A 22,407-nucleotide genomic window follows, 5' to 3' on the forward strand; every position below is an offset into this window, starting at 1 on the left:
CCTACGTATTAAAGTGACGTACGTATTCCATCCCGTTATCACTGTATATGAAGATTCGTGTCTAGCCAGGTCTACTTCAGTATCGAATCTGACATAAACACTTCGTCGTAGTGAAACAGGCCCGTCAGGGCTGGCGTGTGGATGAGTTGAGTTGTAGTGAAACAGGCCCCACAAGGCTTGCGTGTGGATGAGTTGAGTTGTAGTGAAGTTGTAGTGAAACAGGCCCCACAAGACTGGCGTGTGGATGAGTTGAGTTGTAGTGAAACAGGCCCCACAAGGCTTGCGTGTGGATGAGTTGAGTTGTAGTGAAGTTGTAGTGAAACAGGCCCCACAAGACTGGCGTGTGGATGAGTTGAGTTGTAGTGAAACAGGCACCACAAGGCTGGCGTGTGGATGAGTTGAGTTGTAGTGAAGTTGTAGTGAAACAGGCCCCACAAGGCTGGCGTGTGGATGAGTTGTGTTGTAGTGAAACAGGCCCCACAAGGCTGGCGTGTGGATGAGTTGAGTTGCAGTGAAACAGGCCCCACAAGGCTTGCGTGTGGATGAGTTGAGTTGGGTTTTATGTCACACCAGCACTACTCCAGCCATATAGTGACGAGATCAAGTTTGTATCCTTTACCATTCTAATAGATTAAAGCTTACTCTCTAAATATATATAATTTTGATAGACTTTCTTAATTTAAGTCTTTAGCATTTCAGAGAAGGCTTGGAAGCAGGGAATATAGTATGGTTCAATGACTGTGAGACAAACTGCCATTTTAAGTCCAAGGTCCAAAAGAGTTTTGTTTTAGAAACACACACTTTCATTACATTACTTTTTTTAAAAACATAAAATGCCATAGCACTAAATACAAAAACAAGCAATTCGCATGATTCGTTATTCTCTCTACAAAGTTGCAACTTTGCTGGTCAACTTCCCTCGGATAGTTTATGATCACTCAGAAAAACAGATCTTTATCATGTACAGTTGGATGAGACCAGCAACTCGCGCGTGGACCACTATACACCAGCAACTCGCGCGCGGACCACTACAGACCTGCAACAAGCGCGGTGACCACTACATACCAGCAACTCGAGAGGTGACCACTACAGACCAGCAACTCGAGAGGTGACCACTACCGACCAGCAACTCGAGAGGTGGACCAGCAGCTAGAGCGGTGACCACTGCAGACCAGCAACTCGCGCGGTGACCACTACAGACCAGCAACAAGCACGGTGACCACTACAGACCAGCAACTCTCGCGGTGACCACTACAGACCAGCAACTTGAGAGGTGGACCAGCAACTCGCGCGGTGACCACTATAGACCAGCAACTCGCGTGGTGACCACTGCAGACCAGCAACTCGATAGGTGGACAAGCAACTAGCGCGGTGACCACTATAGACCAGCAACTCGCGTGGTGACCATTACAGACCAGCAACTCGATGGGTGGACAAGCAACTAGCGCGGTGACCACTGCAGACCAGCTACTAGCGCCGTGACTACTACAGACCAGCAACTCGCGATGTGGACCAGCAACTCGTGCGGTGACCACTACAGACTAGCAACTCGAGAGGTGGACCAGCAACTCGCACGGTGACCACTATAGACCAGCAACTCTCGCGGTGACCACTACAGACCAGCAACTCGCGCGGTGACCACTATAGACCAGCAACTCGCGTGGTGACCATTACAGACCAGCAACTCGATAGGTGGACAAGCAACTAGCGCCGTGACTACTACAGACCAGCAACTCGCGATGTGGACCAGCAACTCGTGCGGTGACCACTACAGACTAGCAACTCGAGAGGTGGACCAGAAACTCGCACGATGACCACTATTGACCGGCAACTCGCGCGGTGACCACTACAGACCAGCACCTCGCGCGGTGACTACTACAGACCAGCAACTCGAGAGGACCAGCAACTCGCGAGGTGGACCACCTGTGTTAATGAGCAGCTGCATGCCCTGTTATCTTGGCCTGTGTTGGTTTGGCCCATGCCTTCTTGGACGGATTCTGGTTAGTTTTCATGAAATGACCGATTTTATTACAAAAGTCACATTGCTACATTGAGTGGATCATCGCGGTGTTAGATTCATTTGCATAACTGGCTGTTATATATTGAGCGCACTTACACTAGAACACCTTTCTAAAGGCACATGTATGACTGTTTCTGCATAATCTTCCAAGGAACACCGGCTTCATTTTGTCGATAATAGCTATCACTGTCAAGAGTGCCAAGAGTTCGAATAGTTGCAGCGGTTGGAGCTCTCTGATGAAAATTTGGCAAAGTTAGACGCTCGCCACGCTAAACCTGTTATCAGTTCTTGAAAAGCACATGCCTTGTGTTCGTATTGCTGAATGGTGCTGAAATACTGCTAGAATATCGCTGAATGGTGCTGAAATACTGCTAGAATATCGCTGAATGGTGCTGAAATACTGCTAGAATATCGCTGAATGGTGCTGGAATACTGCTAGAATATCGCTGAATGGTGCTGGAATACTGCTAGAATATTGCTGAATGGTGCTGGAATACTGCTAGAATATCGCTGAATGGTGCTGAAATACTGCTAGAATATCGCTGAATGGTGCTGGAATACTGCATGACTTTAAAGAATATTTCTGGAACACTGCATTTTGGGATATACGGTAATGCTGCAAGTTGAGTGGGTATACGACAACGACACTGAAAAATCGAATCTACAAATATTTCATCGTATAAAGGAAAGAGTGCATATGATTACAGCTTATCACAATGATTCATTTCCGTGACACCATATCGGCATGTACAGGTCCAGATATGGCAAGTAGGAAATACCTGTTGTTTACTCTCAAACGTGTCGTTCGTTATTGTAACGATATCAGTAACAGCATCAAACGTCTCGCACAACATCTCTCACACCTGGGCTGCCAACTCTCACCCAGCGGGTCGTCATCACACAGTGTGATATACACGTGGCACGTGTGCCACCCACGTATGTTCGAGGTACTATTGATCAAGTCATTTTCCTCTGAAAGGTTTAAATGGAATCCTATTTTAGTTCACTAAGACTGATTCATAGATTGACAGGTGTGCATTCATGTGAGACAGAACAAACAGCCTTCAACTATAGAGTGAGTGAGTGAGTGAGTGAGTTGAGTTTTACGCCGCACTCAGGAATATTCCAGCTATATGGCGGTTTTCCGTAAGAAATCGAGTCTGGACCTTGCACTACAGTCAACACTATGAGCATCGACATGTAACTGGAGTAAGATTACATGTGTCTACCAAGTCAGCGAGCCTGATAACCCGGGCGCATTTGTCGCCTCTTACGACAAGCATGGGTTTCTGAAGATCAATATTCTAAACCGGACCTTCACGGGTCTCCTATAGAACTTTGTTGATATATATTTATCAATCTAACAGTCAACAATTATCAGAACTACGTGTGCCTCATTTCACCACCAGCAATTAAATGAGCATCCTCGATATGTCCAAGGTATATGTTACGTTAAGTCTCCACTTTGGTGGAGATCCATCGGAACTTGTACTCTGGGCACTGGTTCCCAGACCGTTCACAACTGTTATGTAAGCGAAGGTTAACGAAGGAAACATTGGCGACATTCACAGGGCTACCGACAAGGTTTTCTCCGAATCCGAATTACTCTCTGAGTGACGGCAAAACTGTGCTTCATAATCCAGACTCTCTTAATTAGCTGTGGGAACAATGCTTTGTAGTCCGGTCGCAGCTGAGTAAAATAAGTCCCGACAATCACCTTGCTGAGAGAACAATGCTTTGTATAATTCGGCCGTAACTGACTAAAGTAACACTCCATATCTCTGTAACTTATGGTCACACTGGTTTATGACAGTAAACATGACGTGGAAATTTACGGAGACAGAAACAGTTCATGTTAACAGACATTTTCCAGTGAAAGTATAATGGTATATTGAGTATACGTTTCAAGTTGTTGCTTGTCGTTAACAAAGGGAGGTAATTCATCGTGGCAGTAAACATATTGGCGGACAAAGTGGTCTAATTCAGACTGCTTTACAATCCGGACCGATAACTTGGTCATCGACCAGTCAGTAATACGCGGATTCCACTGTATGTCCACGATATCATGCCACTGTATGTCCACGATATCATGCCACGCCACTGTATGTCCACGATATCATGCCACTGTATGTCCACGATATCATGCCACTGTATGTCCACGATATCACGCCACTGTATGTCCACGATATCATGCCACGCCACTGTATGTCCACGATATCATGCCACTGTATGTCCACGATATTATGCCACTGTATGTCCACGATATCATGCCACTGTATGTCCATGATATCATACCACTGTATGTCCACGATATTATGCCACTGTATGTCCATTATATCACTGTGGGAACAACATCGTAACCTGTTCACTTCATGTTCTTTATCGTCGAGGTTGTAAACGAGGGAATGTTGTTTGACGTTGTGGCCGATAACACCCAAGCCATAATCGGCCCAGTGATCGACAGCATGGGTAACAGTCAACGTCATCTGGTCCAGAATGGGACCACAGTTCACTCAGGAAACAATGTGGGCCCAATGGTATTCAGTCACATTGATCGATGTGAAGTAGCAGGATCCCGTGATGAAGCTTATGTTGACGCTGTTGTCAGCGTTGACGTTGTCAAACTGTATACATAGTTATTTCCTTATTTCCACGTCCCCCTACAAATATGCATGGTGGTGAGTGAGTGAGTTTAGTTTTAGGCCGCACTCAGCAACATCCCAGCTATATGGCGGTTTTCTGTAAATAATCAAGTCTGGACCAGTTAATACACTGATCAACAATATGAGCATCGATCTCCGCAATTGTGAACCGATAGCATGTGTCAACCAAGTCAGAAAGCCTGACCACCCGATCCCGTTAGTCGCCTCTTACAACAAGCATAGTCACCTTTTGTGTCAAGCATGGGTTGCTGAAGACCCGGGACATTCACGTGTCAAACCAGAGACCATATAATATTATATGGTCTCTGGTCAAACATAGGAATAGGAATAGCTAGAATTACAAATTATACTGTTTAGCCCAAGCATGGCCACTGTGCTCATGATGCTGTTTGTCTCCCATGTTCATGAAATATACAAATCAAGCAATGATGATATTGATTATGACAGATGAAGGAAATAACTCCTGAAAATACGGGGTTTTAATATAAATTAAAGAGCGATTTCATTTTAAGATTTCAAGTTGATAACGATAATGCCAATGTTTATCAATTCTCGTGTTGTATGTAGTAAAACGAGATTATAATGTGACTTGGAAACAAAACGTTTCTGGGGTCCACGGTCTTGGCCGTTAAGTTAATAGCTAACCACTTGATGACAAGTTTCGTCACACAATCTATGTTTTATTGTGTGGTCATCGCTTAATCCAGCGTTGACAAGAGTTACTTCCCTTGGACTTTTCAACATGGGTGACTTGGAAGAAGTGTTTGAGTGTTTGTCCGTGTTCTTGAAGACGGTGCTCAAGGTTTCGTAGTGAATTGTTGAAGTTATACAACAAATTGAATTAGCTGATTAATCGGGGTTTTTTCATCGTAGCTGTGAGAAATCACACTGTAGACTGTATACATATCTCATTTCCTCTAAAAAATCGGGGGGGGGGGGGGGGGGGGGAGGGACATACGTTCGTTTATCTCATACTTCTTTTGCAATGTTTTACACATAAGTACAAATTTACAATACAGTTGCTAAGCTGACAGTAGCACCAGCGGGGTAGGTGTCGTAATATATGCTTCATCATGCTGTAGGTGAAGATGCTGAGTTTACTGTTTTAGTTTAATTGGAGACAACACATGGTACTATGACTCCACACCAAGATATCTAATGTTGTAATGCCCTTTTCCACAACTGGTTGACTGCAGGTTATCATTTCTGCTTCCAGGCCGGCGTCAGTGATGATTTTGACATGAAGAATTTATTGAAAGTGTCCCAAGTCCAACAGTTGTCGGTGGAGGACATAATGCTGTCTATGGGGAAGCTCATTGGACAGCTTCAGGTTTTGCATTTATCCTAGACAAGATTTTCATTATCAGACACTCTGTTTACAAGCCCTAGGCAGAGCTGGCTAGTTCGATTCTATGACAAGAATTGTTCCCTCTAGGACTTGGACAGGAACTACTGTATTCATGTCTGATGTGTCTTAAATAAAAGAACCCAGGAATATTGTGTTTATTTGCATGAGATGTTATGTAATGACAGTACCAAAGTTACACTACAAATTAGGAGCACAGCATCACAGGGTTTTTCTCCTGCATCAAACCATCCACACTCATACCTTGGTATATCTACATCTTCCATCATTGAAAAAAATGATGGCAAAAAACAATTAGCCGGTTATTATCTTACAATGTCCAAATATGTGTTCAACATGTTTAGATATTGGCTTACTTCAATCTGTTACATAATGGTACAACGCCTATATCACACATTACAATGCATGAAAAATCGATGATAGCCTAAGTTTGACTTTATTATTTTCAGGCAGTCCATGCACATCTGGCAAAAAAGATAAAACAGAATAAGGAAGATAAAACAGAAGAGGTCAACAAAGATATTGAAATGGCAACATCAGTTCTTGAAAGTCCAGGACTGGAGCTCACAGATACACCAGTTGTTCCCATGGTTACAGACACTACTTCAGATATGTCAGAATCAGCCTCACTTCCCCAGAGTGACTGTAGAAAGACTTACAAACTGCCAGCAACAACAATCAGCCCCTATAATGTGCAAATCAAGGCATCCAAAGAAGAGGTTAGTGTGCTGGGCTTGAAAGAAGTGGGTGTCCTGCTCAATAGATTACATTTTGAGGTCAATTGACTTGAATTTAGGAACAAAACTCATTATTCCAAAGGCCAAATTTAAGATTAACGACAAAATGTTCCACAAACACATTTTCTAATTACGCTGTTGTGTCTTCTTATTCAAGACATGAAGACATGTTTGATGGAAATAAATTCTTTAATGAGGGTCTCACTCTACAGTTGTGAATGAACTGAGTGTGTCCTATTGTTGTGCCCAGGTTGACAGGAGGATCAATGCATTTATAGAGAAGAAGCAGAGTGAGGTGAACCAGCAAAATAATCGTGAATTCTGTAGCGTCCTCACCCCCGACACAGGTAAGACATTGATAAGTTTTCTTTTCAGAGAAGATTCACCTTACAGAAGAACCCTCACTAATACATTACAAAATGCCCAGGTCAACCTCCAACTGTCATCAGAACAGTTGTCAGTTCCGCTTACCTCCCCTGGTGTATACAGCATGGTGTGCTGTGTTTGGCACTGTGCCCTTCATATGTTATTGCTTTATTTAGCAGAGGTTCATGTGCATTACACACCTTCAAGCTATGTCAAGAAAAAAATTATCATTTCATGAAGATGCGGGCTAGAGTTGGCCTTCTACGCACATCAAAATATGTCCACCAGTCAGATCATATCCTGGAGCAAGATCACTGGTGATAATAAATCACATGATGTCACCCCGCACTCGATGCAAATTAGTATGGAGTTGCAATAATACCACCAGGGATTCGAAGCACAACTTAGGGGCTGTGTAAATCTGTTTAACAGAACTGACTATGTTTTGATATCAGTCAATCAAAGAAATAGCACCAGTTGGAGTTGACAAATGGGGAATTGCTGGTCAGTCTTATTGACTCAGTTGATGCATGTCACAAGAACCCATTGCTGTAGATGGATACTCCTGATGTCAATCACTGGAAGTCTGGTCTTGACTTGTTTATTTAAGCATTGCAATCATAGGACTTCAAGCGCAGCTTTAAAGAACAAATGTTTACTTTGTTTTAACTATTGTTGCAGAGGTGGAGTCTTCGTGTGCCAGAACAGATGCAGTGTTCGTGCCACGTGCAGGGTGTAAAAGTCATATCAAGATATCCCGAGTTGTCAATCCATATGGACCACAGACAAGATTAATTCCGGAAGGACCCAGACAGAGGTTTGATCTGAACCTTAAGTCCCAGTCACATGGATTTGAAGAAAGGATGAGGAATATTGAAGCTCACCTGAAGTTACCTTTTACTGGTAAAACTATTTGAATCTCATTAATCTTACTCTAGCAGATACATGTACAAAGATTAGCGCAGATGCCAAGCAGTAGTCAACATCTTCCACAGGCAGGTGGGCAAAGCAGTCAATATAATGACAATATTACATTCCTTTGCACATGATGAGATCAGGATCAGACAATGGACAGGGATGTATATACTTGTGTTCTTGTGATTGTTTAGATGGGTCAAAGTTGGATGTCTACACAAGACTAAAAGCACTTGAGGACCGGATATTATTCCTTGAAGGATTGTCACCAGAATATTTTCAAAATGTCGTAAGTTGTTTAATAGACTATTCATGAATGACCCCCAATTTCTTATACAGTTAGCTTCTCGATAGTGGAGAGCTTGTGTCACTCTGGATGGTGTGATGCATTGTCATGGTGTGAGTAGGGTTAGAACAATCAGTAGCCGATAGACAAATATCCAGCATATTGGCTGAGTAAACATGTACACAACGGGTTCATATTTGGATGCCTTGTTTCACACCTATTAGGATGTAGCAGGGTTTCTATCTGGCTTAGCTACAAAACCCATTGGATTTTATGTCTCTGTTAATTACACACATAGCCTTGCCAACTACCATTTATATTAACCTGGTTGGTTACCACACACAGTTGTGATCTGGTGATATGGTGTTACATACAGACGTGTGATTGGTATCTGAATAATCCATGGTGTTTGTCACACACAACTGTGACCTTGTAATGTAGTCATACATACACACGTGTGATTGGTATCTGAATAATCCCCGATGTTTGTCACAAACAGCTGTGATCTGGCCATTTAGTATCACACATACACATGTGATTGGTATCTGAATAATCCATGGCGTTTGTCACAAACTGGTCTGGCCATTCATTATTACACATACACGTGGGATTGGTATCTGAATAATCCATGGTGTTTGTCACAAACATCTGTGATCTGGTCATAAATTTAAACTTACATATATATGATTAGTATCTGAATAATCCATGGTGTTTGTCACAAACATCTGTGATCTGGTCATAAATTTAAACATACATATATATGATTAGTATCTGAATAATCCATGGTGTTTGTCACAAACTGTTGTGATCTTGCCATATAGTATTACATACACACGTGTGATTGGTATCTGATTAATCCATGGTGTTTTTCACAAACAGCCAGGGCCAAAAAGACAGAAAGAAGTACCTGCTGTGGTGAAGGACCCTCTTCAGGTACGTATTTGAGAAAAACAATCACTGATGTCTTTTACACCCTCCAGTGTTGTCACTTCTAGAACCCTAAGTTATAATACCAACAGTTAGGAAATATAAGATGAATAGAAACCAGACAGAAGGCTGGATTATGACCTATTCTGAATTTCATCCTCCGTTTTCCGAGGTGCAAGATTTGGTTATATACTAGTTCCAAATGAATCAGATATTGCCATGTGTTGCTATAAAATGTAGAACTTGTATCAGGCCAGGTGCAAGTATCTGTACTGCAAACATAGGAAATTCATTATAAAAGAGTAGAAATAAGCTGGAATTGGTGAACACTTATGAGTAGAAATAAGCTGGAATTGGTGAACACTTATAAGTGTAGAAATAAGCTGGAATTGGTGAACACTTATAAGTGTAGAAATAAGCTGGAATTGGTGAACACTTATAAGAGTAGAAATAAGCTGGAATTGGTGAACACTTATAAGTGTGAAGCATGATTTCACTGTGAAGCATGGTTGTTTGTCTTCTACTACTGCCAGTTAGCGAAATGTATAATTATCAACCAGCTCATACATCAAGGTAATTTTTTAGATTTCTGTATACACAAGGTCTTATGTGTGTGGTTCAGACTGAGTAACATGATTGCTGTTGTTGTAGTGATTACAAAATAATCATATCAGTAAACTCACAGTCATTGACATTGTATCATATCCTTATCTGAACAGTACGTCTGTCTGATTATCTGAGTATACACATAGCAGGTGTGAGGTCAGAATATCTTCATGCAAAGAGGTATCATATTGGAGTATTAGATCTGAATTTAATGTGGTTATAATGAGATACGATGATCTGTTTGGATTTTTTCAGGAAATGAGTTTGCAAGATATAGACGATAGGATACAAGTGTTACAGTCAGCCTTGAAACTGAAGAGACATGGCACAGGATGGCTGCATTAACAGAGAGCTCATGTATATCTCATTGTTTTGTTATTCTCGGATAAACATTCACAGCGACACAGACTGATTGTTCATTGTCAGGGCATTGACAAAGGATTTGTTTGTAATGACTGATGGAGTTATCTCCCTTGTCTTTCTGAACGCCCTTCAGAATATTAGGTTACTTTGCAAGGTGTCAATCTGCTCGAAAGTGTGTCATGTTTGTTATTTGGATTCATGAAATGACATTTTAAGAGGCTACACTCTCTGATAAATGCTTGGTTTAATGCAGAAATGCAACATAATTCACCATGCAGAATAACACAATGTAGACACACTCAAAGCCCTGGAGATTGGAGGCACATGTGTGCAAGACTTACATCAGGTCTGACTCTGCCACGTTAACAGGACGGGCTGAGACGTGAATGAACTGATGTTACAGGCTGCAGCATCATCAACTGATTCACTCACTAATGTATAGGGGAAGCCAGTGGAGGGAAGTGTTGGGGTGACTGATCTTTTCTGCATATATTATACCAGACAGGACAGAGCTCGAGGGGAGTCAGTTTGTTAACAATATCTATTCACCAGCCCTCTTGGGCGCCTAATGCTCAGTTGCAGCTTCATCTAAGACAGAGAAGAGATGGAGGTAACTTGCCATGAAGCAGAAGAGGTCAGAATGATAACATTTTATTTCAACTTGTAAATGATAAACTGTCACCATCAATGTCACTGGTACATTTCTAGTAAATACAATGTATTAATAAAAATCGTAGACACTTTGCCAGCAAACCAAACTAAACTGTGTTACTTAACAACGTTCAGACTGGGGTGAACAGTGTATCTGGTTTAGTCAGAGCCAGTCTGCAACGTCCATCATTACTTCATTCAACCAGTCGTCAGTCTGGAACAAAGTAACACCAATATGTTGTCAGGGATTAGAAAAGGCAGGGGCCATGGGCCATATTGCACATTAGAATGAAAAATGGCCCATTAAACTTTTGAATTTCACTATTGACACAAGGGCTGTGGCCTTTTCTAAATTCAGAAAATGGCTAATAATAATTAGATGGTCCTTGGGTTTTGTATTGATGATTAAAGTGAATGGGCAAATGTTGTGTTGAACTGCTGTAGGAATAATGACACTCTTTGAGAGGTACACTAGGCATGAAAACACAAACACTACTAATTCAGTGTAAGTAAATTCACAAGGTAGAAGTGTAACGAATAACGCTAGGGCTAAGTTTACGTAGACTGGCTACTAATTTACTAATTAATTGTATTCACAACCTTGGCGGGGTACAGCGACAGGCACTGAGTGGAGCACATACTGTGATCAGCCAGTTCTTAAAGACATGGGGTACGAGGAACCAGAACTGGATTTTTAACTAGGCTGATGTCTTTAGATTTGAACTTCTAATATTATGACATATATATGTGACAGTGTCAGTTATCCATCTCAGTTATCAGTAATGTATCTTAATGCTTAACCCATTCTCGCTGAAGGATATAAGTTATCTTTCAAAACAGGTTTCCTTACCGATTGCGGGTTATCCTTTGGTCTGCCAGGGTGTGTGAGTGTGGCGGTGGACATCCATGGAACAAGCAGAACATCATCTTCCCTTTGGTTCTCTAAATCAGAGACGCAACAGTTCATATCCCAAACATTTCACTGAAATATGAAAGTCATCTTTGTGTCTATGTATATCTATGTGTTCACCCTGGTTTATCTTACCTAGGTACAAATCTGGCTCTTGCATTGAGGCCTGATTTGTATTCTGAACTCTGCTTGTGAGAGCCCATGATCGTGCGTCATCTTCAAAAATATCTGTATCCTGAATATCCCAACTCATTTGTGAGTGCATCTGGTCACTCATCATGCTGGGCGATCTTGGGTTCACATTAAAACTGATGTCCTGGTGGGCTGGTGTATGGGAACGGCTGATATCGCCTTCATCCAAGTGGTAAACATCTTGGGCCGTATTTTGGTCAAGGTTTTCTTGCTGTCTTGAAGGCAGATTCCACAGAACCTGAAACCAGATATGACGCAAACGTTCTCAACTTCAGATTCAGATTCCAGAAGTACACATGTAGAGGTAAAAGATCACGTGGACATTAGAGTAAAGCTCAAATATATAAGCTGCGTTTTTTCTCTCAAAGGTAAAAAATAAGTCTGTTCTTGTTAAACTGAGTGATATTTGGGCGAGGGGAGAATGACTTGTCCAAACAGAGTCTGCAAGGTGTATCTTAGTGGGTGAACAATGTTAAAGTGTGACTTGGCATCTGGTGGACAATAAAATCAGCCTAACTGTACAATCCAATATGCAACCACCCACGTAATTCACTAAATGCAATATATATGTGCAATAATCGTGAACGGAGACATAAGAATCCATTACCTTACCTTCAAAATAGGGAATGAAGTTTGTACAGGCCCGGTGGCTAGTGCAGGCTTGCCTGCTACACCCCCGCGCCTGTAGCCACACAGTACAAACGTTTTGATGAATTCGGGACATTTCATGCTTGTGGTTTAAGCAGATGAGAAATGAGTGTATAGTTTGAGACCTGACATTAGTACCATAAGATGAAACTGGAATGATACCCGTGAGGTTGCCATGGCGTCTGAAGGGTCCTCGAGGTCACCTGTAGCACCTGTAGTGTCGACATGTCTGGGAATGGTAGCTTCTCCCCATTCATCTATGTCTGTGTCTGCATCATCAGTCACGGCCTACACAGGGAACCATGCAATCCTAAACCACTTATATATTATAGAAATCATCTATGTATTTAGTGCATTCATCGGTATGATTCATTTCCCACTGACCACATATAATGACAGAAGACCCCTTTAACCTATGATTGTAAGAGGCCACTAAAACGGTCAGACTTGGTTAACTGACTCATGGCCTCTGTGCCATCCTTCAACAAGCTTAATACTGTCAAATTCGATAACAGTGAAGAACACGCCGGTAAGAATTATGCAAATGACGATGCAACTGCTGTTTTGCAAATGTAACCCACCAATAGAAAGCCTTCCTCACCCGGGGGATAGCACCCCAATGTTGTTGGCAGAACGTGTGGATCTCTGAGGGCATCACGCCGTGAACTCAGCCGAACTACAGACATCGAGTCAGGGCGCTTCAAACACACCCATCCCTCCTAATGTCAACCACTGGTTTGTCTGAGATGCGTTTTCATATTGCTTCAGCTGTTAAGTAACTTGTTTTGTCATTACTGCATTACAAAGCCATCAGGATAATAAGTTCCTCGTGACCTATTTTTTAACTTGTAAACACCATCATATGTCATTGTATGTACTTATGAATGCATTCTGAGTGAACAGCAGTTTCCACTTATTCAAGGAATCGAACATCTGTCAGGTTGTATCTAACCTCCTTGGTCTGGGCATCTGATACATGGGCTATTTCTTGAAGTCGTATCCTGAGCGCCTTCGCCAGAGCCTGACTGGTGTCCACCTGATATTTGAAAGAAATATATGAAATATAATTTAACATCTAATGTCTTCTACCAGATAAATGGGACGTGGTTCAACAACACGGCGTAAGTGGCTTCAAGCTTCTCTACTCAGTATATTTGTGTGTATTGTATGGCATTTACAAATCTTATACACCAACACCAATTGAAGTTGCTTGCCCAACAAACCTGTAACAAATGGCTCATTTCATTTCTGAAGCTGACATTTGTGCTGTGATTGAAGACATCACAAATGGCAGATGTTATCATCTGGATTGACTGGATGTACGTCTTCTCGTGCTGAAATGTACACCAAGAATTTGGAAGATCACGGAAATGGGCTGGACAAAACCCATATTTGCAGGAAGGTGCTTGTCTTAAATATTTAATTACTTGATGTGTACCCAGAGTCAGAACCGTCAGGTTTGGCCAAAGATACTTTGTGTTTTCTGCAGCCACGGAATGGAACAGCCTTCCCCAAACTCTTAGAACTGCACCATCATACTCAGCATTCCGATCATATCTGAAAACCTATCTGTTCCAAAAAGCCTACCCTTTATGTTGATGTGTATCAACTGAACATAATTTGATCCTGTGCTGTGTGACTTTCAAGTACATGTACTCAAAGGAACATCCGGAAAAGTCACATTTAATACTCACAGAAAGTTTAAGAAATACGTTTCGGTATAGATATTTATACCGTTTTCAAGCAAGGTCTCTATTTGACAATAAAAATATTGATCATATAATCATATATACAGACTTCTCATTCCTAGAACCTATTACCATCTTCTCGTATTCAGTAACTCTGTTAACAAAGATGTGCTGTAGGGATGAGTGCAGACTTTCACCTATGGCTGGGTACAGATGTGGAAGCAAGTTGGCGTCACCTTGAAGATGTTTGATGATCTCTGTAATTATCACATTCAGAAAGTACCGTTTTGCATCATAAAAGGACCATCCTGTAGAAAATTACCTTTGTCAGGCCACGCTTTCTTCTTTAAGGGGCGACTCGGAGCTACGAGCTGAACTTTACAGGTACTTGGAAATGTCATTAAAGATTTAAGTATAAAATACACTGCATCAGCTATTGGTATAATCAGGTGAATTACATTTGGAGAAACCTGTAGTTACCCAATAATATTATCTAGAATACACGAATATACAGCAGTTATAATTGCTCTTGTGTGCTAAATGTGTTGCCAAAGTGTGAGATTCGCCCTATATGCTTTAGTGACAGCGCATCTCTCCCATATATGGACAATACAAGTCGGATACTGATCTTGCTGGAAACAGAATAAATATTGGCAATTAACAATTCCCTAAAACCACGTCTAAAGTGGATGGTATCTGGAACAACAACATGGGGCCCATTACTCATTTAACAGTACTAAATATACAATAATGCGTCAGAGTATAAAGACAACATAGAGATATTATAACGGCATAAAGCTCTATGCAAAGCAAGTAAACATCGATCACAGCATTATGAGGTGCAACAGTTGGCTCGTTAGGGAATTAACAACAGCTGGCTGCAATTGCTAGAACGGAGAGAATTATTCACATGGTTCAATTTTATCCCGTAGACCCAGAATATCAATACAGTTTCTGGCTTGAGCGACACTAGCTGGTATGATGCCAAATGGATTGACTACAATCTGCTCTTTGTCTAGGTCTCTCATCCTTTTTAGTGGTAGTCGTTTCACATACGTGGTTCTACACTGACATATACTCTGCTCCTGAATCAGAGGTTGGCATTCTTCAGCTAAGAGGATAAGAGTGTTTTCACTCTGTTGTGGCATTACGTTTGTCATGGAAATCTCCCTGGCTGAAACGCAGCACATGTTGATCTCGCCCTACAGAATGTCACTGATCAATCTAGCACATGGGCTGGATGATTAGAGCCCATGCCAATCACATTTGTATACAATGTATATGCTTATATGTATTCAGTCTATATGCTCGTCAATAACAGTGTATATGCTCGTGTATACCAGTGCATATGCTTATTTGTACAGAGTGTATGTGTCAGTGTACATACAGTCTAATACCTCCGTTTGTAAACAGTGTACATGTTCGCTGCCCACCTGTACATGTGCCCCTTTGTATACAGTTTACATAACTGCTGTATACATGCTCTTTATTACATTATCTTTTCTTGACATATATCCTATTTTCTGCTACTTCCGTACCTCGATTTCTGTTTGTGTCGTCTTCTGCACGAGGGTCGGAGACAATGACAGCCAGACACAAGAGGAAGGTTGTGGCTCCGGCGGCCCAGGGTGGCATGTAGCGCTCATTCATCAGTGTTGCAGTAGCAGTCATATCACCTATGTAGAAGAGACACGTGACAATCTACAAATCAAGCCAGACAAACAGTGTCATAATAACACCAATTGATATAATATAAATTATTCACATTCCAACACTTTCTCAAAATAATCTGTTTGTTGGAAAGGAACATAGACATAAGAGTTGTATGCACAATGAGAAAGGTTAAATATAACAGTCAACAAAGAAAACAGAGAGGTTGTATGTCCTAGTTATACAGTTAGAGACCACTTAAGAGCACTCCAACTGTGAGATGAGCACAGAAATGAGTTCGAACCAGCGAACAAATAATGTCGGATGTTGAAGAAGGTACCAATGCCAGACTTCCAGATAGTTGAGCCACTCAGCCTGCTGGCATTCTCCATGACGACTGAAGCAATGACTGACCCCTAACTTGGTATCATGCCCCTAACATATGATGAGGTAATTCCAGTTTTCAAAGTTTATGTGTGTTGGGCTAACAAGTGCCCTGAACAGTATTTCACTTTCACTACGAACAGTATTTGACTTTGGGGAATGAGTGGAAAGAGGCTCGACATCCAACCCAATATTGCCTTCAAACCACTGAGATAATCTATGGGACTTGATGAACCTTGATGATACTTTTATCTGATCAGTCTGATAAACCTTCCTAGAAATGAAAGTGTCGCTTCTTAGGGAGTCTTTCCCACGAACACTATGGTTTCTAGAATAATTATGTACGACCTACTCTGCATCCTTTGTTCTGTACTTGTCACACGCAACGACACTGTACTCCAATCTGTAAGTTTCTGCAGCTCCAACATCTCCTGATGTTTACTGCTCAGGAGTAGTGGGGTCAGGAGTGGACCATAAAAATTGATCTGGATTAATCAAGGAATACATGTATATGGTCTGAGAAGAAACAACTATCACTGCCCAGACACTTTGGGTGTTGCAAGTCCCTGTTCAGAGTTGTGTACTATTGGTACATCAGACACCTATGACTGTGATTGTAGGTTCTTCTACCTACCTGACGGTTCTAGTTTTGTGAGCACCATGTTCGTGGGCTGAAAGAATCTGACATAAAGTAATGTGCAAAAAGGTGAACACTCTTTATTCTGAATTTTTGTAAAAGTTCAAGTTAATAAAATCCCTTTAGCCCGAAACGTTTCGCCCACACACTGACTAATCATGCGCCCAAACGCAGCAAGTTGGCTGTGTAGAAGCAAGCGAGTTGGAAACAAATGGCTAAACGTGCATCTGGGAGATGCAAAATGCTTGTCGAGAACTGGTATAAAAAGGCAGCGCATCGGTGGCCATACATCTCAGCTGACAGAAAATCACAGAAATTATGCCAGGGCGAACAGCGCAAAAGAGAGAGGACAACAGGTATGGGACAGATGGGCGCCATCATCAGGCTGTTCAGCGTTACAGGCAGCATCCAAGAGAGGCCACAATCAGGCAGACCACGGGTGATGATACACAGGAAGAGGATTCCGAATGTGGTGTTATCACACGCCTTACCTTTACGAAGGATGTGTGTGCTTGACCAGAGACTTGAAATGACTGAAACATTTCATGACTGACTTTTGTTGAGTCAGTGAATTGTGCTATTCCTACCCCACTGTCCATTACATAACATGTTTCTGAAAGACACTGTTGGTGCATTGTCCCAAATGCTGGCTTCGTCAAATATACTATAACTTACAAACATATGTTTTGCTTTGATTTTATGGATCATTAATAAGCGTGTTGACTTTCTTTTTGCTCACTAGGTTACAACTGAAAGACTGTTTGAAGGACTGTAAGCTCTAACCCACTCACTCACTCACTCAAGTTGTTTTCAACTGTTATGCAAACTCGCTGGATTCCCATTCAAATACCAAAGGAACTCTTACAAGCAATACAATTGTTGAGGTCAAAACTAATTCAACAGGACTCTATGGCTTTTGTGCTAAAAGATACGAAGACCTGGCCTTTCATGCCATGGGAGCCCGTGTGCTGCGGGTAACGCTCTGTGACCGGGTAGAAGCATGCCAGGGTGGACACAGAGAGGCGGAAGGAAGAGAGAGGGCCTCCAAAGTTCAGTCCAGCTGCAACGCTTCTTCCCATGAAGCCACACGCAGTTCCACAACACATAGACTTCAGACAGCCCTTGCTGGAACATTAAGAGGGATAAGATTTGTTGTAGGACAAACTTATGACCAAATACTTGCACAAAGAAGCCGGCACTCAGCCCACAAAAGTAGTATCAGTTAATCGATTAACATAATTAGGATACGATCACATGCATCAGTCGCATGTATCCCGACAACATTAGTTGCGTTTTTAACCATGAGCACAGGCTGCTGAAGACATTGCTAACCAGATCGTAGTTCATGCTGACTGGATTGGGTAAGGTGTACCTTCATACGTGGTGATAAGAAGTATATACAATGAAAACCCACCCGAAGAAGAATCTTAAGTCATCAACCAAAGATATGCCTTTGACTTGCACGAAATTCCTCGCACTGTCAACATGAAGGAAGAGAAATATTTGATTTTGTCGAATCTCTCATGCGTAGTTGAAATATTCTTTAAAAATATTTGTCGTTTAATTTAATTTCAGAAGTACAATATGAATTTCAAATATATCTAACGACTGATTATGGGATAAATATGAAATCTTTTAGCGACTCGTCTATATGGAATCATTTCTATTTCGAAATAAAATAATTTTTCGATGCATCATAAACCTTACAACTGACTGTGTAAGCCAAGGAAAGAATTGCGTCAGTTACGCAAAACATAGACGTTCACAGTCTAAAGTATTGCTTCTATATACCAGTTATACACCTGAAGCCTTACCTGAAATCGGTTTGACATACTGCTCCACAAACTCTCATGGAAAACGTAGTGTCCAGCTAAAACAGATATTACTGACGCAAACAAAAACGGAACCAGACAATTTCAACACGCATGTAATTTGTTAAAATATGAAAATATATTGAAAATTTAACCCTTTTATACCCTAACTATCTATAACAACATCTGGCTACTGTTTAACCATATTCTTGTACTGTATCTACCAGACTCACTCATCTCCATGACTCACCTGTTGCAGGAGATTATAGTTATTTCAGACGTGCCAGTTAACTCCAATCATGAGTGAACCGTTGATGTGTTTGGCTACAGTTTATAAACAAACAATCAAGGGTTGTAATTCTTGTGTATTTAGAAATATCAAATTAGAGCAAACCTTTCCGTGTAGTAATTTCATTTTGTGTAAGAACCTGTGTATAAGTTGTCCCTCTGACATGATGTGGCTTTCACTCTGAACAATCTGAAATATATGTGCATGAAACACAAATAGATTTAAAACTTATGTCAATGATTTGTAAGTAAGTATCCATGTGGAACAGACTTATAATCACAGAAGAAAATGTACCCGTAATGGTTAAAGATATACCAAATATCTCATCAGTTTTACTGGAACAAAAATAATGTTATTGTTTGTTGGTTAGCAAACAGTTCAGCAATATGCCCCGAGTCTGTAAATGGTCGAGTCTGGAGCATTCAGTCGAGTGATGGACATCCATCTAAGCAGGTTTGGTGTACACTGACATGCATCAACCAGATCAGTGATTCTGACCAACCGACCATGTTCTTCACTTCTTACTACAATCATGGCTTGCTGGAAACTGTGACATTCACAGGCAACAACCGGTTACGTTCCATCTATTCAGGACTGACATACATACCCTGAAATGTATCACGATACGGGGTGGTGTTTCCACGAAGTCTGTTTGTTGAGAAGAATGCTGACATTTGAGGGTTATGTCTCCAAGATCTGTTTGTTCAAGCCTGAAGACATCGTGTACATAGCTGCCTGATTCCTCCCGACAGGGGCGCTGTACTGACAAGTGACCCTCCTCTGTCCCAAACTGCATGTACAGCAGGACCTCCGCAAATCGTGTCAGGGCCTTCTCTATCACAACAAAGATTCATGGCATTGCACGTCAGTCTGTGTTTCTATATGGTCCATAGAGGACATGGTGAATAGGGATGAAAACTTGACCTGAAAATTGTTCACCATAATAAAACAGCATTTCTGCACCTTGAATTTTGTATTACTACCGGGACTTCGAATTTAAGTAGGTAAATTCTACTTGTGTGAAACAGTAACATAATACCTTTGAAAAGAGTCTGCAAATCCAAGTCTTGACTGCTTGAAACTGAAAAATTAAGTTATGAGTCAGTTTTGTTTTGATTGTACCATGAATTTATATTTACATTCATCAATTACTAGAGGTCTGGAAAAAATGTTGTACATGACAGGCCCATTGTCCTGGATGTGTGATGTAAACGGACTTACCCCGAACATAAAACACCTGTCTGTCATTGTCGGGATTAACCTTTTTCTTGGCTTTAATGTCAACAGCTATATTGCAACTGGAGGTGTCAACCTCAGCAAGAGGAAACGACAGCAACAAAGCTTGTACAACCTAGTGCAAACAGTATAAGGTATTAAAGAAACATAATGATTGGAGTAGTTTCAAATATATGATGCCAGTACATCCACACAAATATATGTAGGTGATACTTCAGAATATGTATATGGGGAAGTTTGACCATATCTCTTCAGTTTTTAGAATTTGTCAAGTCCTGGGATGGGTATGGTATCGCCACTATTGTGGCATCTCTCTCTCTCTCTCTCTCTCTCTCTCTCTCTCTCTCTCTCTCTCTCTCTCTCTCTCTCTCTCTCTCTCTCTCTCTCTCTCTCTCTCTCTCTCTCTCTCTCTCTCTCTCTCTCTCTCTCTCTCTCTGGGGCGGTGGGGTAGCCTAATGGTTAAAGCGTTCGCTCGTCACGCCGAAAACCCGGGTTCGATTCCCCATATGGGTACAATAATGTGTGAAGCCCATTTTCTTGTGTCCCCCGCCGTGATATCGCTGGAATATTGCTAAAAGCGGCGTTAAACCAAACTCACTCACTCTCTCTCTCTCTCTCTCTCTCCCCTCTCTCTCTCTCCCCTCTCTCTCTCTCTCTCAGGTACCATGCCAATACATTCATGATACAGAGTCTGCCTCATATAACTGGTATCGGGATATATTGTCTTGCCACTTATCCCACCATACACAACTATGTTTGAAAAATAATCTAGTTAAAACAAAGCTTTTACTAACTTAAGCCCTGCACATTTGCTGAACATATGTTCACAAATTAATTATAGGATGCTTGTAGATACAACCTCAACAACTGATTCATAAATTGGGAGATGTTGCATGCCAGCATGCCTGATGACCAGCATCAAGTCCAAACACTCAAACTGCTTCCTTCAACTGGTTCCTACAACATAGACATAATAGTCTAAATAGCGATGTGAATAATTCAGTTGTTGGAGACATTGGTTCTTTAGTGGGATTTCCAGTTGTAAGCTATGTCTATAAAGTCATAATTTTGACACGTGGATTCATATACACCTACTTCAGTTTTGTTTTGTTTCACATATTCTGATTGACTCTATTGCAAAGCTTTGATGTTGCATGTGGAAAATTATATACACATGTTAATGTTGCGTGTCGTATTCACGGATAAGAAATCGACAGATAATATTATTTATGAGTTATTAAGATAATATTGCCTCTCTAACTTTTTCCATATTGTCTGCATAGCGGAAAGCCACCACACAGGCATCACAATGTATTGAGTCTGGACAAATGACACATATTGTGTGCTTGTCAGTCTTCTGACTATGAGCAAACAATTTCACTCCTATGAAATGTTTTCATGAGAAAGAAACGAACTGCCACCCTCTGCACCTAAATCATATACAGGCCGCAGGATATTTCACACGAACATTGAAGGGTTTTTCTTTTTGAAACGTAACATTTCAGGGATTCATCAGCATATTTGTTTTAACAAAAAATCAGTCCGTGTTCTAGAAAATAAACTGATCAATATATATTCCATGTATGATAACGTATACACACACAGTTTAACTATCGTCGGACCAAGGTTTTCGGAGGGTAGGGCTCACTCGGTCTGTATCGAGCAGTGTTGAGGCATTGTGAACTCTTGAATGATGGCTTGTGTCTACAATACAGTGATGTTTTAAAAGATTTTTTTTTCACATGTTTTACTATAAACGAAACGACATGCTGGATGTTTTAAGAGCATGACAACCATAACACAAGGATATAACTGTTACTCATGTCTAGTGTTATTGGCTATCTATAACCCTACGTTTATACGTGTCGCAATGCTGGGTAGAGACGAAAGGTAACTAACAAAAAGTAAATGATTTAACATAAAAGAAAGAGAAGAAAATAACATCAAACTTACAGTTAATCTGGCTTGATGAGATCTACTACGAAGTATATTGGAGCGCTAACGCGTAAAAAAATAATCTGAATAAACAAATTAAACGTCTGGTCGAAAAGGGGGGATAACT

At 41.2% G+C, this 22,407-nt stretch overlaps 2 protein-coding genes across 2 annotated transcripts; one reads left to right on the forward strand and one right to left on the reverse strand.

Annotated features, from left to right (window-relative positions):
- The first annotated feature begins 5,398 nt into the window (after positions 1–5,398).
- Positions 5,399–11,007, forward strand: LOC137293796 (MAP3K12-binding inhibitory protein 1-like). Its single transcript, XM_067824538.1, has 8 exons — positions 5,399–5,485; positions 5,900–6,013; positions 6,499–6,768; positions 7,037–7,133; positions 7,834–8,055; positions 8,262–8,356; positions 9,233–9,286; positions 10,142–11,007. The coding sequence occupies exons 1-8, from the start codon at positions 5,426–5,428 to the stop codon at positions 10,229–10,231; spliced, it is 1,002 nt and encodes a 333-aa protein (XP_067680639.1). The 5' UTR covers positions 5,399–5,425; the 3' UTR covers positions 10,232–11,007.
- LOC137293795 (uncharacterized) lies at positions 10,888–22,407 on the reverse strand. The gene is made up of 18 exons (XM_067824537.1): positions 22,299–22,407; positions 21,205–21,302; positions 20,331–20,460; positions 20,149–20,190; positions 19,717–19,943; positions 19,215–19,298; positions 18,824–18,879; positions 18,424–18,486; positions 17,942–18,134; positions 16,725–16,857; positions 15,877–16,014; positions 14,471–14,595; positions 13,874–13,984; positions 13,603–13,686; positions 12,813–12,938; positions 11,946–12,240; positions 11,751–11,842; positions 10,888–11,114 (listed from the first exon to the last, which is right to left on the reverse strand). The coding sequence occupies exons 2-18, from the start codon at positions 21,262–21,264 to the stop codon at positions 11,064–11,066; spliced, it is 2,010 nt and encodes a 669-aa protein (XP_067680638.1). The 5' UTR covers positions 21,265–21,302; positions 22,299–22,407; the 3' UTR covers positions 10,888–11,063.

This window comes from Haliotis asinina, chromosome 8 (assembly GCF_037392515.1).
Source record: "Haliotis asinina isolate JCU_RB_2024 chromosome 8, JCU_Hal_asi_v2, whole genome shotgun sequence".
Lineage (NCBI taxonomy): Eukaryota > Metazoa > Mollusca > Gastropoda > Lepetellida > Haliotidae > Haliotis > Haliotis asinina.

Coding starts and splice junctions, on each gene's coding strand:
- LOC137293795 (XM_067824537.1), bottom strand. CDS start 21,264: ATGCTGGTCATCAGGCATGCTGGCATGCAACATCTCCCAATTTATGAA. Junction 19,299..19,716: donor GTATCGTGATACATTTCAGG/GTATGTATGTCA, acceptor CATATATTTCAG/ATTGTTCAGAGTGAAAGCCA. Junction 12,241..12,812: donor ACGCCATGGCAACCTCACGG/GTATCATTCCAG, acceptor ATCTGGTTTCAG/GTTCTGTGGAATCTGCCTTC.
- LOC137293796 (XM_067824538.1), top strand. CDS start 5,426: ATGGGTGACTTGGAAGAAGTGTTTGAGTGTTTGTCCGTGTTCTTGAAG. Junction 5,486..5,899: donor TCTTGAAGACGGTGCTCAAG/GTTTCGTAGTGA, acceptor TTCTGCTTCCAG/GCCGGCGTCAGTGATGATTT. Junction 8,056..8,261: donor CCTGAAGTTACCTTTTACTG/GTAAAACTATTT, acceptor GTGATTGTTTAG/ATGGGTCAAAGTTGGATGTC.